Raw genomic sequence first — 16,578 nt, forward strand, 5'->3', positions numbered from 1 at the left:
TTATTCACATAGGTCGAATCGAGAGAAGGACGTCTCCATGCAGTTATGCCACTACGACCTCGGTGCTCAAACACCGACAGCTAAAGAAGGAAGAGATCAAAAGCAAGTACCCAAAGAGTGCGCGTCTTGCTGAAATTGAGGCGAACAAGATCTCCGGATGAGGTGTTCAGACAATCCGAGAAACTGGCACAGATGAAGACGACGTCACGAGGCGACCGGTTTCCTTGTAGGGTTGAGCTCTACAGCGACAGTAGAGCAGACGGTGGGGAAGATAAAAGATGAGCAGCTACGGATTAGCATATAAGCGCAGCGAGCTAAGCAATTCCTAGTATTTTAGCCGCTGTCGGCCTGGATTCAGTCTCTCGGGTTTCTGTCCGGCACATCTAGTTTATCTAGCGTCATTCGATCACGGTCCCATGGATGATTTCTCAGCATCATCGTCACTGGAATCCAGTCCCAAGGAAAGGACTTCTCAAGGAAAATTGATCAACGTAGTCAAATCCAACTAAGAAGATATTAATAGATGGGTCAATTCTTCGACTACAATGATGATCATGATGATGACATGCTTTGTGGCTCACTCCTGTTGCATGTAGGTCATGTTATCTGCCTCGTGGGGAAAATCGCCGGGTCCCGCATTCTAAACCCTTGTACAGCATCCTCAATGCTTGTATTATTGAATCTTGAAGAATCATGTTGTTCTGGAAGCCTCAAGCCACACAGCCAAGGCAACCTGGTTGCTTAGCAAGCTTTATCAAAGGAAATCGGCAACATTGGATCATCCACGTCTCATCCCATGATAAACATGATCAATATAAGTCTGGAATCGGAATCCTTTTCTGTAAACTACCTGTAAGGTATCTTGTACTTCTTACACATTGTATTGGTGCAAATCCCGACTGCGTGCATGGAATGGTGCCATTACAGACAATCTCTAAATCCTAAAGCTACCTACCCATAATTCCATACAAGAAAACAGTCCAAATAATCCCAACGAATAGCAATTGCAGCTCTGGATGAACCGCAAAAAAAGGATAACCGATCAGTAGCCGCCTTTTCAGCTCCCATAATCAAATCCCCGAAACACCATTTGCTCACTTGGAACAATACACAGAAGCAATCCTGCTGAAAAGGCAAACCAGCCTCAATTCGAACAGCCAGAAAGGAGAATTGGCAACAAATAAAGCAACTATACATAAGATAATGGACATTGCAGAACACAAAAAGGGTATGTAAAACGTGCTTAGGCCGCGACCTCAGTGGGCTGGCTAGCAGCCTCCGCGCTCGTATTCTCTTCCGCCCATGAGCCCCAGAGTGCACGCTTCCCACGGATCTTGATAGGACCGCCAACAGAGTCAGTACCCTGCTCAACCTTGACTGCGTCCTTGGTGGCCAGGACCAAAACTTCGAAGAACATCTTGGTGGCATCAGCCTTGCTCGTTCTCTTCTCGGGTAACAGATCCTGGAACTTGACGCTCTTCTTTTGATCGGCGGCAGACTCGCCCAACGCGTCGCGGAGGATGTGGACGGCGTGCTTAGTACCAACGGAGACCGGGCCGCTATCCACGGGGTGCACAGTTGTATCGTCCATCTCTTCCACAGGGTGATGCATGCCCTCATCGTCGCTCATATGCAGTCCCTGTTCCTCTTCATCTCCAGGAAACTCAATCTCCGACCGCTGGTGAAGGGTCGAGTCGAGACCAACTCCTTCATCCACCGGCACGATGGCTTCCTCCTCGCCGAATTCCAGAGCAGGGGCAGTGGCTGCGGCTACATCCATATCGGCGATGCCGCTATCGCGCTTTCTCTTCAATTCACCTGCCTTCCTAATGGCATCGAATGAAAGTAAATCGCGAAGCTCGGGGGCCCAACCACGTCCGCGGCCCGCGCCAAGGACGTTTGACACAAAATCGCCGTTCTTTTGCATGTTCATCAAGGTAAGAAGAACAGGATCCCGAGGCAAGAACGCTGCCGGTCTCAAGATTCCAGATCGATCTGCCTGTTGTTCTTTAATATGACTCGGCTTAAAGTCGATGGCCTCATCCAGATCCATGACCGGCATCACCTTTCGTCGCTTGGCACGTTGTGCTTGTTGAACGGTAATGTCATCACCCTGTTCGCCATCTTCGTGTTCTCCGTCGGCGTACTCCTCGTCAAGAATCCCTCGTCCTCCCTTCGACAAATGTACATCTTCTGCCTCGAGTCTGTTGAGTTCTTCTTCGGAAAGTTCCGTCATTGCGGATTCAGAGTCGCGCTGCTGTCGGCGTTCTTCAGCTTCACGTGTGAGCTCCTCGTCGCCACCGATATCCAAAGTTTCATCGAAATTGAAGTGGTCCTGGGCTCCATCTTCACCGAGATCCATCTTATCCAGAGGAGCGTCATCCTCACCGAGGTCCAGCTGCAAGTCAACGTCGTTGAACTTGCCGGCGTCACTGAGAAGGTCGTCTTCAAATGGGCGGGGAGCGGGAGCATCTCGACCAACTTCCATGCTGAAGTCACGGCCGATATGGGTATCATCATCATCGCCAAAGTTCAAATCAACTAATGTGTGGTCCTCCAAGCGTGGAGGCTCTTGAGAAACAGATCGTCGGAAGCTACTATCAGGTAGAAGTTGACTTCCAAAATCCATCGAGTGTCCCTGGCGTTTGCCTTCTGGTTCCAGATTAAGGGTCTGTGACAGAAGCAAGGAGGAGTCCAAGTTCATAAACAAATCGGATTCGGTAAGCACATCAGGTAAAGTGATGCCGCCAGGAGCGACAACGGTAGAAGTCAAGTCATTATTGTTTGTCAAACGGAACGCCTAGAACCACACATATCAGTAAAGCTTGGCAAGCATTGATCGGAGAGAGCAATCAAACCTACCATCTTAATCTTCATCAAAGCCTCGTTGCAGTCGTCCAAAAGATATCGGGCCTTTCTGCTGTAGATCCGAACCACACCCAACAGCAGCTGACCACTAAGTCGTAGAGCCATCGGAGCCTGTCCTTGATCAACAATGGCATTGACACTGCTTTCGATATCCGACTGCAGAATATGAGATTTCGAAAGCTTGCGCTCAAGGTTGGCCGACAACCAGACGCGGGCCAGCGGCCCCGTCTTGGACAGCAGGGTCTCGGAGTAGAACATTGTCAAGCGTGGTCTGGATCAAAGACCAAATGGGAAATGTAATCAAATATCCAAAAAGATGCCCGCCTAGTGCGGGGGGATTTGTTCGGGAGGTCCCTGGCAACGAGGCTGGTGACGCGCGGTATCCGAAGAACACGGTCAGTCAACCCCAAAAGGTTCGGCGATTGATTTCCTGCACCTAAAGCCTCCGAAGAGACAAGAAAAACAAACACAGAACCGCAACAGATCCAGTCAAGTAGCAAATCAATAATCGCATGTACTGCGATACAAAATCAATCCCAACAAGGTGGGTACTGAAGGGGAGGGGGAACACAACCAAAACGAAGGAGGAAGGGTGGTTGGTGTGGTGCGATGGAAACAAGGAAGAAAAGAGTTGCGAAAGGCGCGTCCAACGGGCGGCGGGTGGAAGACAGGTACCTTAATGGGAGCCTGAGGTTTGCCCAGCCTCCTCCCTCCCACAAGTTCTCGTCCCAGCAACGGGAGCACGGGACTATGACAGCACAGCCAGAAAGCACAGGCGTTGATTGGTTGAAGCTCAGTTACCCGAATCACGTGAGTGTTATACCTTACGTAACGGTATGAAAGGTCAATGTACACAATTCTAAGCTATTCCCGATGCGGCACGCTCGGAATAATATTGATCCCTCTATCTTGGGCAGAGGAAGATTCAATTTCCATCACGTGATTGTTGACGGCCAGCCCAAGGACAGATAGGGGATGGGAGGTATTTTTCCAGGGCATACGGAGTAGACGGTTCTGTTACGCATCAAGCATTCCTGGATAATCTGGGGCTATCAATCTTATTTGATTTGTTTTTACCTTGGTATATTTAATAATGTACGCCCATGATTGACCACGCCATGAGCTATCGAAACCCTCAGCTGCATGCTAACCAATAAGTCGGTGTCCAGACCTTCTGCACGGCCTGTCTTGTTTCAACCTTAGGTAGTTTCCTCCATCTTGATACCGCACTCCGCCGCGCGTCTGAGAACGTGGCTTTTTGCATACTCTCCAGCCCTATCAGAGCATCAGAGGAAACTTGACAAGTTCCAGACTGCGCTTCTTTCTCCCACTTTTGTCTTTGATTACGGGATGATAAGGATCGCGAACCCGGTTTGATTGAATGTTTCCTCGTTCTGACAGAGCATGAGAGATGTCAAGGTCCGCAACGCCTGCGCTACCTTTGCATAATGCCCAGGCTTCGAGACCATCATCCAGAGCCCCTGTAACAGGCGTGCGGTCACCATCAGTAAGTATCACTGCTCTTGGAAAGACTTCTGATAACCCATTCGCAAATGAATGAGGCTCGTTCAAGGTGTCAATTCCTGACTTAAATCGTCCGTTAGACGTCCACATCGACATACTCCCTATTAGGTCCTGAAGAAACCGCGGAACGCCTACAGACATCTCTCCTTCACGGACTTACACCGGCAGAGGCGGAGATACGATTATTGCGAGATGGTCCAAACGAACTGCCGCATGAGGAACCGGAGCCCTTGTGGCTTCGGTTTCTCAAACAGTTCAAGGAGACACTAATCCTTCTTCTGTTGGCGTCCGCGGCCATCTCATTTTTTATGGGCAATTACGATGACGCCGTCAGCATTACCCTCGCTGTGACTATTGTGGTGACCGTCGGGTTCGTTCAGGAGTACAGGTCTGAAAAGTCCTTGGAGGCATTAAACCGTCTCGTGCCCCATCACGCACACCTCATCCGCGACGTTCCCCCGTCGAGCGCTCCTCTTATGAATAACTCTACAACTGCTGCTTTAGGGCCGGATATCGAACTGGAGGATCTTGCGAGCAAGAGCCCCAGCTCGGCATCGGCGGCTATCAAAGCGTCGAGTACGGTTCTGGCCTCCGAACTTGTCGCCGGGGATTTGGTTCTTTTTACCACAGGCGACCGCATTCCCGCGGACATACGGATTACTGCAGCTACTGACTTGACCATCGACGAGTCGAACTTGACTGGCGAGAACGAGCCTGTGGCCAAATATCCCGAGGCACTTCGCAGCACCAAGGCCGCAGTCTCCCACTCTCCCAAAATTGTTAGCCCGCCTCGGTCACCGTTCTACGACGCTCCCGCCAGCGGCGCCGTTGGCGCGGATATACGTTTGAATGAACAACATAATATTGCATTCATGGGAACCCTCGTGCGATCAGGATATGGCCAGGGTATTGTCATTGGGACTGGTGCTAAGACAGAGTTTGGCAGCATTTCAGTGTCACTCCAGGAGATCGAGAGCCCGCGCACGCCACTCCAGCTTTCAATGGATCGACTGGGCCAGGAATTGAGCTATATCTCCTTTGGTGTGATCGCGTTGATTGTTGTGATCGGGTTAGTGCAGGGTCGAAAGCTCCTTGAGATGTTCACCATCGGTGTTTCTCTCGCGGTCGCTGCCATTCCGGAAGGACTTCCGATCATTGTGACCGTCACTCTGGCTCTGGGTGTGCTGCGGATGGCCAAGCGAGGTGCGATCATGCGAAGGCTACCGAGCGTCGAGACCCTGGGATCAGTGAACGTGGTGTGCAGCGACAAAACAGGCACTCTTACGCTCAACCACATGGCTGTTACCAAGATGTGGCATTTCGACTGCCCGGAACCATTCGAGGTCCACAACGATATCTCCTCTTTGACATCGGGCCCCGCCGCCCGAACCGTTCTCCGAATCGGTAATATTGCCAATAATGCCAGACTCTCGCGGGTTAGTGCAAATTCTCCGGCCAGCGCATCTTCGGCGGCAGTGCTCAGTTCTACTGTGGACCGTGCGTCTGGTGCTGTGAAGAGCCGATGGGTTGGTCAACCGACCGATGTCGCCATCTTGGACTTGCTAGACACTTTTGGTGAAGATGACCTTCGTGACCGCATCAGCAGGCGCGTGGCTGAAACCCCCTTCAGTTCCGAGCGTAAATGGATGGGTGTCATCATTGGCAGTGCGCAGAACGACGCACCATCCTTTACCGGTGCCAATAACGTAGCCTATATCAAGGGTGCTCTAGAGCAAGTCTTGACCCGGTGTGATACTTACCTAACCAAGGATGGTCGTGAGGTCATCTTGGATGAGCCGCGACGCCATACCGTAAGGCAGGCAGCAGAACACATGGCATCTGAGGGGCTTAGAGTGTTGGCGTTTGCGAGCGGAGCAGTCAGAGACACGGCCGGAGGGGGGAGGGTATTTGGTAGCAGGACCAGTACTCCCCTTTCAATCACAAGTCAGGGTGACGAGGATGATCGATACACCGGACTAGTTTTTGCTGGGTTGGTTGGAATGAACGACCCTCCCCGAAAGGATGTCCACAAGTCCATCAGGCGTCTCATGGCGGGAGGAGTGCGAGTCATCATGATTACAGGAGATGCGGAGTCGACAGCCGTAGCGATTGCTAAGAAACTCGGAATGCCAGTAAGAGATTCTCCGGGGTCGAGGCCTGTTCTCACCGGTCAGGACCTAGACCGGATGAGTACTGCGGACCTTGCACAAGCTATTTCGACCACCTCAATTTTCGCCCGCACCAGCCCAGAACATAAAATGAAAATCGTGCGCGCTCTGCAGTCTCGGGGAGACGTCGTGGCCATGACTGGCGATGGAGTGAACGATGCACCAGCTTTGAAGAAAGCAGACATCGGCATTGCGATGGGCAAGTTGGGTACCGACGTTGCCAAGGAGGCTGCGGATATGATCCTGACTGATGATGACTTTTCCACCATCTTGCGTGCGATCGAGCAAGGCAAGGGCATATTCTACAACATTCAGAACTTTATTACTTTCCAGCTTAGCACCAGTGTGGCTGCTCTGAGTCTTGTCTTGTTGAGTACTCTGTTAGGCTTCAAAAACCCATTGAACGCCATGCAAATCCTTTGGATCAGTGAGTTGCCCATAATTAAATCTGGATTTTTGAACTGTGTTTGTTTACTGACTTTTGTTCTCAGATATCCTCATGGATGGCCCACCAGCACAGTCATTGGGTGTTGAGCCTGTCGACCCGACCATAATGAATCGCCCACCGCGATCGAGAACGGCACGGGTTCTTACGAGACCGCTGATTCAACGAGTACTTACGTCGGCCTTTATGATTATGCTCGGTACGTTGGCGATCTATGTCTACGAGATGGGCGACGCCGATGACCTATCCACCCCGGGGAAGCGCTCCCGTGTGGTGACTGCCCACGACACGACCATGACGTTCACCTGCTTTGTCCTTTTCGACATGTTCAACGCTTTGACTTGTCGCAGCGAGAGCAAATCCGTGCTCCGCGGCGAGCTGCCACTCTTCGGGAACAAGATGTTTAACTATGCGGTTCTGGGCTCCTTGTTCGGACAGGCTTGCGTGATTTATGTTCCGTTCTTCCAGCGCATTTTCCAGACTGAACCCCTCAACGCCGCCCACCTACTCAAGCTTCTGTGCGTTTCAAGCACTGTGTTCTGGGTGGACGAGGGTCGGAAATACCTGAACGCCGTCAAGCGGCGAAGAGCAGTTGGGGTGGGGTACAGTGTCAATGTTTGATACGGGAATGACCGATGGACTGTGCATTCGATAGAGAGGGTGCAGAGGCGTTGTCTTGCTTTTTTTGCTGTGTACTGTGAAAGAGGCACTTGGGTATTGGACATGTATAACCCTATACATAATTCTTGTACCATTATATCGCTTTATAAACTGCATCATATACGTGGGTCAATAAGTACATGGCCCTCTCCTTATCCGTCTTAAAAAAGAATCGCGGTTGGTGGAGATGCAACCAAATAAATTTAAAAGATTGACCTGCGCAGGATTCGAACCTGCAATCTCTTGATCCGTAGTCAAGCGCCTTACCATTGGGCCAGCAGGCCAAGTTGTTAATAATGGTTGCCCATTTTTGCTATATAATTTAAACAAAACACATGTCCGTCTTCCAAGAGCATTGCCTGCTCTGTTTGAGCGGGATAGTCTACTGCACAGGTACCAGCCGCCTCAAAGTCCATGAATCATCCATGCTGATCCTTTGATTCGGAGCGAATCACTACTGAATGACTTCTCATCTTCCAGACTCGAGGTTGCTGAGTCTATATTCGTCAGATGACCGCATCTTGAAGCTTTATATATATAGAAAAGTGCCAAGCTCCTGGCTGATATATATTTGGCGATGCAACCACATGGCCACCCCAAATATCCCCACGCGACCACAAGGGCACCTGGATTCTTGAGTACCGAGTGAACCCGCTCATTGATGTCAAAAATGGACCTCTAGTCGTCGAATGCCAATAGAATCATCGAATTTGCCGGCAGAGGCTGGTGATCTCGTAACAGATACTGCGGGCTACTCAATCAGAGACCATGCGACCTTAGTATGGAGCACCGCATATAGTTGACTGACTAAGTAGCTAGTGACCCCACTGAACGGTATGCAGATATCTTTATTTCGAGCTCATAGATCACATTCATGATGGAGATGGAGAAATTTACGAGGCTGATGATGATGTGTGTGATAGTTACAGTCCGTGTCCAGGTACAAACAACCTGACAGCCCACAGGAAATATGTGATTAGGGCCTAATATCCTGGGCCGGCCTACAGTATGAGTGAACTAGAGTGATAGAACCGGAGTTTCATCCATCAACCCCGAAATGCATGTCAGCAAATATTCATCAGGCTCGTGTTCCTGACAAGCCATGTTTCAGATTGGGAGCTATGGCATAGAGAGCGGCCAAATCGGTGCCCAATATAAACAGATTAGAGACCCAAGGCACGCCTCCGGCTGATAGGCTGATATATGAATGTGAGTGACGATCCCGAACCGAACAGCGCCGCAGCCGGAGGAACTCCAGAACTTCAGATAAGGGCATTCTGGGCACGAAGCTTGGGTTCCTGAAATGCCCGAACGAGACTTCGGGAGAATAAGGGAAATCCAGCAGGAACCACCCAGGGCTGATTTGGGCTGAAATGTTATTGGCCAAGCTTCTCGTTATCAGTGCTGTGGGGCTTCTTCGGCTGCAGCCATACCACATCCGGAGCTAACGGGCTCCACCCACTCGGCAGGTGGCGTCGAGGACCTTATCGGGACCTCACAGCCAATCGATTTGCTTATCAGGGTGAGCGAAGGATGACTTGAGAGAAACAGCAATTGATAAGGAACCCGCATTCGCGTTCCGGATCAACTCGAGACTTGAAACGGGAAACTCTGTCGATAGTGGTGGTATCTGTGCCATGGGAACCAGCCAGTCCGGATGAAGTTGTATGGGGGCTGTGCCGCGGAGTAGAGGTATCTCTTCATATCATCAACACTTCCTGGAGTATGATTATCACTGTAACTCCGTACGGAGTGCGGATATGTTATCATCTCAAGATAGCAGGTAGTACTACTGTCTACCTGCCTGGAGAAGCACGTAAGAGCATAAATAAGTGTAAGAACCCGGCAGTCAACTCGGTTTGAGGTTGTACAACAACCTACAGTCTACCTACGCAGTCAGCCTGAACATGAGCCACATGTCAGTGCTCGAAGCCAAGAGGAATATCTGACCACCTGCCATGGAAAAAGCAACGACCCAATGATTGGGGGTGGAAGTGTCCTTCCTATCAACTCCGTACTTCTCTATTATCCCTATCCGCCAGGCCATGACGACGACTACTGTCCGCGGAGTGCAATGATAATATGATTATGTATTCGCCACAGTCAGTCAGTTTCCCGCACCATCTCGACGGTGGACTTGGCCGGCCGGGACGACACAGCGGATTAAAGTTGGGGCCTATCGGGTAAAAATATTTAATGGGATATGCACTACTCGATACTGAGGCGCATTCGCCACGAGGCACTCTTCAAGGATGCAAGAAGCTATGATGCGAGCAACAGCTGTCTCAAAGTGTTCTCATACCATCTTTAAAATGCGGACAGTATGTAGGTCGAGTCTTTTTCAGTGTGTCCTTGATCGTGATGTTGGTCGTCGAGCACTGGAGGTAAGCTCTATTTCATATGCAATCGCCAATGAATGGTGAGGACGTTTTTGTCTGTGGCTGATTGGCCAAGGGCGGTTAGGATCCAGCACGTTATTGGTTCTTTTCTTATCTTACTTTGTTGAATCGATTATTTCATTGGGTGTCTTCTGTCTGCTATCTCATGGTACTCTTTCTTTTCTTTTCTTTTTCTCTTTATTATATTTTTATTTTTATTTTTGGCTTAACCGCGTCTCCCTCTAAAGCTGTAAGGAGGTTTCTTTCCAGACCTTTTTTTGCTGCTTTATTTTGTCTGCAGTTTTTTACTGTTATTAATTCGAATTATTCTTGTTTACAGGGAAACCACATCTGACTGTCCCCGGATCAGTATCTATCAATCAAGCTGGAAGACTAATACGAACACTAATATCAACCGATATCATCACCAAAGAACAGATAAAAAAATGAGACCAGAAAACCATTTTAAAAATATCGATAATTACCGCCCCACAGCTCTCACTGCCTTGTCTGCCCATGGAAGACTGTCGATCTATCACTATCATCGCTTGACTCCTTCAGATTGCAAGCGCAAATTCGTGTGTCCCGTCCAATTCCAGGCCCACCGGGATGCGTTTCCAGAACTCTTGATTCAATTCCTATGACCCTGTCTATATTTTCTCGCCATCTTATATACTACATCCTCCGCCCCCGTGGCAATTGTCCTTCTCCACAGAGCGGAGTCTACAATTCTTCACTTGCTCACTCCCTCACTTTCCCACTCCCTCGGTCGATCCCTCTTTTCAACAACAGTCTCGTTCTTGAGTGAGCGAAGTAGGGGGTTAGGTCTAGCCAACAATATATCCATTTCGATCTGTCTATACAATTCCTCTTCAACCGAACCATCCCGCCATCCGATCGTGTCATCGTCCTCGCAGCCTTTTCCGCTCTCTGCCTCTCCTCCGGCATCGGAAACCCTAACTATATCCCATCTCTCTGCCCACCTTACAACGCGGCGGTGACACATCCCGGGGAGAGAGTCTGGTTTTTGCGTGTACTGAGATTCTCTGCATTCTTCATCAACTCAACAGGGACGTAAAATCATAATTTCAGTATTTCACCATGTCGTCTCAACCAGGCGTCGCTCCATATGTCCCGGACTATGCGTCATACAACTGGACTGGTGCTCCCGCGAACTATGCGCAGCTCGCCACAAATGATATTGGCGGTGATTCCAGTATGTTTTACTACTAGTTTCTGCTCGCTTTGTATGGGACCATGATTCTAACGGCATCATTTTCAGGAACGGAAAATGTGAACAAATGGTTTCAATCGGGTGACCAGGCGTACATCATCGTGGCCTCCGCCATGGTCATGGTCATGATTCCTGGTCTTGGATTCCTGTACTCTGGTCTCGCTCGTCGTAAGTCGGCTCTGAGTATGATCTGGGCCTGTATGGCATCATTCTCGGTCGTTACCTTCCAGTGGTACTTTTGGGGCTATTCCCTCGCCTTCTCCCCTACTGCCACCAATGGCTACATTGGCAACCTTCGCAACTTTGGTCTCATGAAAACTCTGGCCGACCCGAGTCCTGGATCACCTCTCATTCCTAATCTCCTCTATGCTTTCTACCAGGTATGATACCACTATTCAACTTTGGTTAGGATTTAGCGGACATTGTAGGCTAACCCTGCCTGGATGGCATAGATGCAATTCTGTGGCGTCACTGCGGCTATTATAATGGGCGCTGTTGCAGAACGTGGACGTCTGCTTCCGGCTATGGTTTTCACCTTCATCTGGGCTACTATTGTCTATTGTCCTATGGTTTGCTGGGTATGGAATGTGAATGGTTGGGCATTCAAATATGGTGTTTTGGATTACGCCGGTGGTGGTCCTGTCGAAATCGGATCCGGTATGGCAGCCCTCGCCTATTCGATGGTCCTCGGTCGTCGTCAGGAACGTATGATGTTGAACTTCCGTCCTCACAACGTCTCGCTCATTCTCCTCGGAACGGTCTTCCTCTGGTTTGGTTGGCTTGGATTCAACGGTGGTTCGTCCTTCGGTGCCAACATTCGGGCCACCGTGGCTTGCTGGAACACAAACTTGACTGCTGCCTTTGGAGCTATCACCTGGGTTCTTCTCGATTGGCGTCTGGCTAGAAAGTGGTCGATGGTCGGCTGGTGTTCCGGCACTATTTCCGGCCTGGTTGCTGCGACTCCCGCCTCTGGGTTTTTGACCCCTTGGGCCAGTGTTATCCTTGGTATCGTGACTGGCGTTGTTTGCAACTATGCCACCAAGGGTAAGTTGACAGAGTTTATGGGTCCAGTTTGCCTTGCTAACCACTCTTCTTTATAGTTAAATACTGGATTCGCATCGATGACTCTATGGATGTGTTCGCCGAACACGGTGTCGCGGGAATCATTGGCCTTATTTTCAACGCCCTTTTCGCAGACGATGCGATCGTCGGTCTGGACGGTGTGAATACGGGAACAGGAGTCGGTGGATGGGTCATCCATAACTATAAGCAGCTCTACGTTCAAATTGCTTTCATCGTGGCTTCCTGCGCTTATTCCTTCGTCGTCTCCGCCATCATTGCCTATGTTATCAACGCTATTCCGGGTCTGAAACTGCGTGCCTCAGAAGAGGCCGAGTTGCTCGGCATGGATGACGACCAGCTCGGCGAGTTCGCATACGACTATGTCGAAGTTCGCCGCGATTACCTGGCCTGGACGCCTCAGAAGCACGACCAGCTTGAAGACGGCCATGAGATCCCCCACGCTGCCCGTTATGGCATTGGAGAGCACAGCGAGATGCTCGAAGGCCAGACTCCTGTGGGAATCGACAGCCGAGGATGCAGTGAAGGCGACTCTGGCATCCAGGAGATCAAGATTGCACCGGCTCCTCGGCCGGTCGCCGAGCACAATCCTCCGGCGCAAGTTCAAGAGACGCAGGTGCCACCTGCAGCTCCTCAAATCGACGAGAAGCGCGACGGCTCATCACAATAACCTCATCCCCTGCCTCATTATCTCATCATCTTCCACCCTCAGTTAAACCCCCTTTCTTCAGCCTCGACCCTCTTCCTGTTCTTGCTTCCTTTCCAAGCGACTGTTCGAGATATCCAGCATCGTTTTTCCTGTTTCCGCTTTCCAATGCTGCGTCGCCCGGGGCAACGCCATTGACTCCATGTGTATTTGTTTTCCCCCCTTCACTCTACGCTGTCTGTGACTCTTGGTTTAGCAACATCGGCGTTCATCTGGTTCTGACCTACGGCTGTTTTGTATATACTTTTTTTTGACCGGCGGGATGTCAGTCATTGGATCTAGCAACGATACCACGTGTATAGACTCGAATAATCCAATAACAATCAAATAATATGTGCTTGTTTATGTATACTTGGTAGCACTAGAAGTGGATCTCGCTTTCACACAGGCGGGTCTAGTGATGGTATTGCGTCGCTCTAAAGGTTCATGCCTCCCACCTCACTGTGCTGCAGTGACTCTCTGGATATGACGTTTCTATGAGAGATCTAAGTCCTGCGCTAGTAACTGTGTTTGAATCTTAGACGCGAGCTAGGGGGTGAGTACGTCTGTCTGATTGGGCAAAGGTGTTGCTGCGCTACAATAAATGCTCTATCTCCCGGTTATGCTATTTACAGTTCGCGGCGAAGTCTATACACTATGTCCAAGAGGCAAGGTGAGATCACCGCCGCACCATTGCACGGATGCGCGCGCGCTCCTCCCGGCTGATCTTATCGAGCACGTCTGCCGTTTCGCCGCCGCGGGTGACATCCTCCCATTCGTCGTCGTCCATGCCCATCACCAGCACCATCTGCAGGCAGCGGGCGAACGCCTCCCGGTGTCGGTATCGTCCTGAGGCACCCTGGGCGCCGCCGACGTCCACCGCTGCGTTCACCACGCCCGAGACGTCGCGCTCGAGTCGGGTGGCGCCGAGTGCGTTGATCCGTCCGTGGTATGACCATAGTCGCTTCTCGAGCAGGCGGGCCAGATACGCGACTGTGACGTTCAGGAGGCGATCAAAGCTCGAGGCTGTGAGGATGCGGGAGATGGGGAGGAGAAGCGCAGTCCAGCTGGCGGCGAAACGGGGACGGACTAGCTCCGCTCGGCTGGCGCCGTCGTCGACGTCCTCGTCGCCGTCGCCGTACTCGTGGTAGACTGTGCTCGTTGGGTCGCTGTCATCCCGTGGCTGGTATTCGACGTCTCTGAAAGCATCTGCAAGGATAGGTCGCAGGCGGTGCTTGACGACATTGTTGAATACGACCTGAATACCGTCGGACAGGAGGTCGTTCACCTTGGACTCGAAGGACGAGGCGAGGGTCTGCAGCGTCTGAGCCGCAAGTTGGGCTTCTGCAGGCACGGGGAACAGGGACCTCAGCGGGTCAGTTTCCTCAACCTGACCGTCCGGGCCAGTGATGGTCTTTTTCGTCTCGGTGTGGTTCTGCACAATGCGGCGTATGTAGTCGACGGCAACATCCAGGTTATTGATCAAGACCAGAAAAGAGATTACGGTCTGTTCAGGCGGCTGAGCCCCCTGGACGGGCGCTTTGGGATAGCATTCATCACGCATCTTTCTTTGGGTCATTCCGATGAAGTCCGATCCAAGAACTCGTCCCAATGTGGGGACGACATTAGTCACTACCGAGATTTGTGACGTGGCCAGTGACTGTTGCAAGACCTTGTTGACAATATACATAATGTCGTCCACTGCAGATGTGATATGAGGAGGATCTGCCTTCAATGGCTTTTGAGGGTGTAGTGTCAGACCAGAAGGCTGTTCATCCAATTGAAACGCCTTTTCAACCGAGCGACGAAAGAAAAAAGTCGTCATAGTATTGAATGGATTGATCAGACGGTCAGTGATTTTCTTGGAAAGACTCGCTTCCTGTAGAAACTTGGGTGGCGTAAACTTTTGACTCTCGTCCTCGGTGGCCTTGCACAGTGTTAGCTTTCCGAATACGTCCATGCAAAGGCTTGTTGAGGCAGTCAGGTAACGTACATTGCAAGTTTCAGCGATGAATCGACAGTAGAGAGACCAGCGGCTCAGCATGACTGCCATTTCGTTTAGTAGCCCGTCGATCTCCTTCATGTCTACACCCTCGTCTTCAGCGGGGAGCCCATCGCGAGTCGCCGGGGAATTCGACCGAGGCGTTGCACTGCGTTGAGCGGGAAGAAAACTCTGTACCAAGAAAGTAAAGGCATACGATTTGATGTCTGTAAGCTTGCGATCGATGTGCCGCTCGTCGCTCCAGGTGTCCAGAATAATCCCACCCTGGAGATCCGCCTCGAGCTGTAGACGTTCAATGACCCTGGTCATCTTCCGCGGGCCGTAATGGCGCTCCACAAGCCCTCCATGTCCGTCGATGAGCTGGGCGATATGCTCAAACAGTTTCGTCAGCGCATTTGCGTAGAAGAAGCCATCTTTGCTTTGAGCACCTCCCGTGCCGGCATTGAGGTTCGCTCGCGCCCGCGATGCCACTCCCTGGCATACATAGCGCCCATACACATCCAGACCAACCTCGGAGCGGCCAATAAGAGGAAAGAGCTTGAAGAACCGCGTAATCTTGGCGCCATCGTTCTCTTTGACGGCCTTGTCGAACTCGCGCAGGAATAAGCCGCAAAGCGATTCAGCCGCATTGTCCAGAGTGACATTTGGCGGGTCAGGAACCTCAGCGGTCGGCACCATCTCTGCTGCAAAAGTACCGTGAACCACCTCCGGAGGTACCTTGGACGCCCGGTTCAAATAACTGGCCGCCGTTTCCCAGTCCTGCGGGGCCCCCATGGAGCCTGCAACCCCCAGAACGCAAGCCTTCAGTTCCGAAACCTGCTCTACCACTTCCAGCGTCGCTTTCACTCTTGACTGCTCCAGGTCGAGCTGACGGACGGCGCTCGAGATGCGATCTGCGGTCGCCGCAGCGTCGGACAACATGCCATGGCTGATTGCGTGGGTGGTGCTGGTCTGGGAACCCAAATGGGCGCGAAGAAGATCTAGCCGCCCTAGCTCCCGGGAGAAATCTTTCTGTGATGCGACAAGGGCGTCCAACCGAGCGGTGACGGCGACCTCTTGATCATGGAGGTGTGACAGGGCGGCCTTGATCTCCGCAACGGAACTGGCGTTGAACACGTCAATTGGGAGGTGGGCGTTCGGGCGTTCTCCATTTTGTGCAGACGAGACCGCACGCCCGTTGGTGATGGAGTGTTCTGTCCTGGACATCGTGTCCGGACCCCTAGGTCGACAGGAGCGTGGGTGGTAGTTGCAATGTGTCTTTGTATTGTATTGTTGACAGCGCGGAGATTCATCCGATCCAGATACGGAGGAGATAGAGCACCAGTGGGCGGTGAGAAGCTTATACCTTAGGGGCTGCTCTAATCGCTTAGAACATTCGCTCATTTGAAAGAAGCGCAATGCGCTTTTATCTTGAAGAGCAGTATCTTGTATTAACGACAATTCCTGATCTGAGAGGCATGAAAATATAATATCAACTCTTTTTGGAGACCGATTGCTGCATAATTGAAGCCTCAGGCAGCCAGGCGCACCGACT

At 51.2% G+C, this 16,578-nt stretch overlaps 5 protein-coding genes and 1 non-coding gene across 6 annotated transcripts; 3 read left to right on the forward strand and 3 right to left on the reverse strand.

Annotated features, from left to right (window-relative positions):
• Window positions 1-901: 901 nt before the first annotated feature.
• AFUA_2G05850 (kleisin alpha) lies at window positions 902-3,495 on the reverse strand. The gene is made up of 2 exons (XM_744621.2): window positions 2,863-3,495; window positions 902-2,800 (listed from the first exon to the last, which is right to left on the reverse strand). The coding sequence occupies exons 1-2, from the start codon at window positions 3,124-3,126 to the stop codon at window positions 1,244-1,246; spliced, it is 1,821 nt and encodes a 606-aa protein (XP_749714.1). The 5' UTR covers window positions 3,127-3,495; the 3' UTR covers window positions 902-1,243.
• Window positions 3,496-3,744: 249 nt separating this feature from the next.
• pmr1 (Ca(2+)/Mn(2+)-transporting P-type ATPase PMR1) lies at window positions 3,745-7,949 on the forward strand. Its single transcript, XM_744622.2, has 4 exons — window positions 3,745-3,963; window positions 4,038-4,375; window positions 4,473-6,987; window positions 7,052-7,949. Exons 2-4 carry the CDS (start codon window positions 4,280-4,282, stop codon window positions 7,624-7,626), a joined length of 3,186 nt encoding a protein of 1,061 aa, XP_749715.1. The 5' UTR covers window positions 3,745-3,963; window positions 4,038-4,279; the 3' UTR covers window positions 7,627-7,949.
• On the reverse strand, window positions 7,878-7,949 carry tR(ACG)2. Its single transcript has one exon. It is a non-coding gene (tRNA).
• Window positions 7,950-9,425: 1,476 nt separating this feature from the next.
• AFUA_2G05870 (uncharacterized protein) lies at window positions 9,426-9,751 on the forward strand (the record flags this gene model as incomplete). The annotated part of the gene is made up of 2 exons (XM_744623.1): window positions 9,426-9,448; window positions 9,505-9,751. The coding sequence occupies 2 exons, from the start codon at window positions 9,426-9,428 to the stop codon at window positions 9,749-9,751; spliced, it is 270 nt and encodes an 89-aa protein (XP_749716.1).
• Window positions 9,752-11,144: 1,393 nt separating this feature from the next.
• meaA (ammonium transporter) lies at window positions 11,145-13,027 on the forward strand (the record flags this gene model as incomplete). The annotated part of the gene is made up of 4 exons (XM_744624.1): window positions 11,145-11,259; window positions 11,326-11,657; window positions 11,730-12,321; window positions 12,378-13,027. 4 exons carry the CDS (start codon window positions 11,145-11,147, stop codon window positions 13,025-13,027), a joined length of 1,689 nt encoding a protein of 562 aa, XP_749717.1.
• Window positions 13,028-13,452: 425 nt separating this feature from the next.
• Window positions 13,453-16,427, reverse strand: AFUA_2G05890 (Golgi transport complex subunit COG4; the record flags this gene model as incomplete). The annotated part of the gene is made up of 2 exons (XM_077804095.1): window positions 13,453-14,969; window positions 15,036-16,427. 2 exons carry the CDS (start codon window positions 16,425-16,427, stop codon window positions 13,722-13,724), a joined length of 2,640 nt encoding a protein of 879 aa, XP_077660259.1. The 3' UTR covers window positions 13,453-13,721.
• Window positions 16,428-16,578: the final 151 nt, after the last annotated feature.

This window comes from Aspergillus fumigatus, chromosome 2, assembly GCF_000002655.1.
Source record: "Aspergillus fumigatus Af293 chromosome 2, whole genome shotgun sequence".
In the NCBI taxonomy this organism is placed as follows: Eukaryota; Fungi; Ascomycota; class Eurotiomycetes; order Eurotiales; family Aspergillaceae; genus Aspergillus; species Aspergillus fumigatus.

What these genes read in the sequence shown, in the direction of transcription:
- AFUA_2G05850 (XM_744621.2), bottom strand. Translation starts at nt 3,126, where the DNA reads ATGTTCTACTCCGAGACCCTGCTGTCCAAGACGGGGCCGCTGGCCCGC. An exon ending in CTTTGATGAAGATTAAGATG is followed by an intron (nt 2,801 to 2,862) that starts GTAGGTTTGATT and finishes GTGTGGTTCTAG; the next exon opens with GCGTTCCGTTTGACAAACAA.
- pmr1 (XM_744622.2), top strand. Translation starts at nt 4,280, where the DNA reads ATGTCAAGGTCCGCAACGCCTGCGCTACCTTTGCATAATGCCCAGGCT. An exon ending in CAGGCGTGCGGTCACCATCA is followed by an intron (nt 4,376 to 4,472) that starts GTAAGTATCACT and finishes ATCGTCCGTTAG; the next exon opens with ACGTCCACATCGACATACTC. An exon ending in CATGCAAATCCTTTGGATCA is followed by an intron (nt 6,988 to 7,051) that starts GTGAGTTGCCCA and finishes TTTTGTTCTCAG; the next exon opens with ATATCCTCATGGATGGCCCA.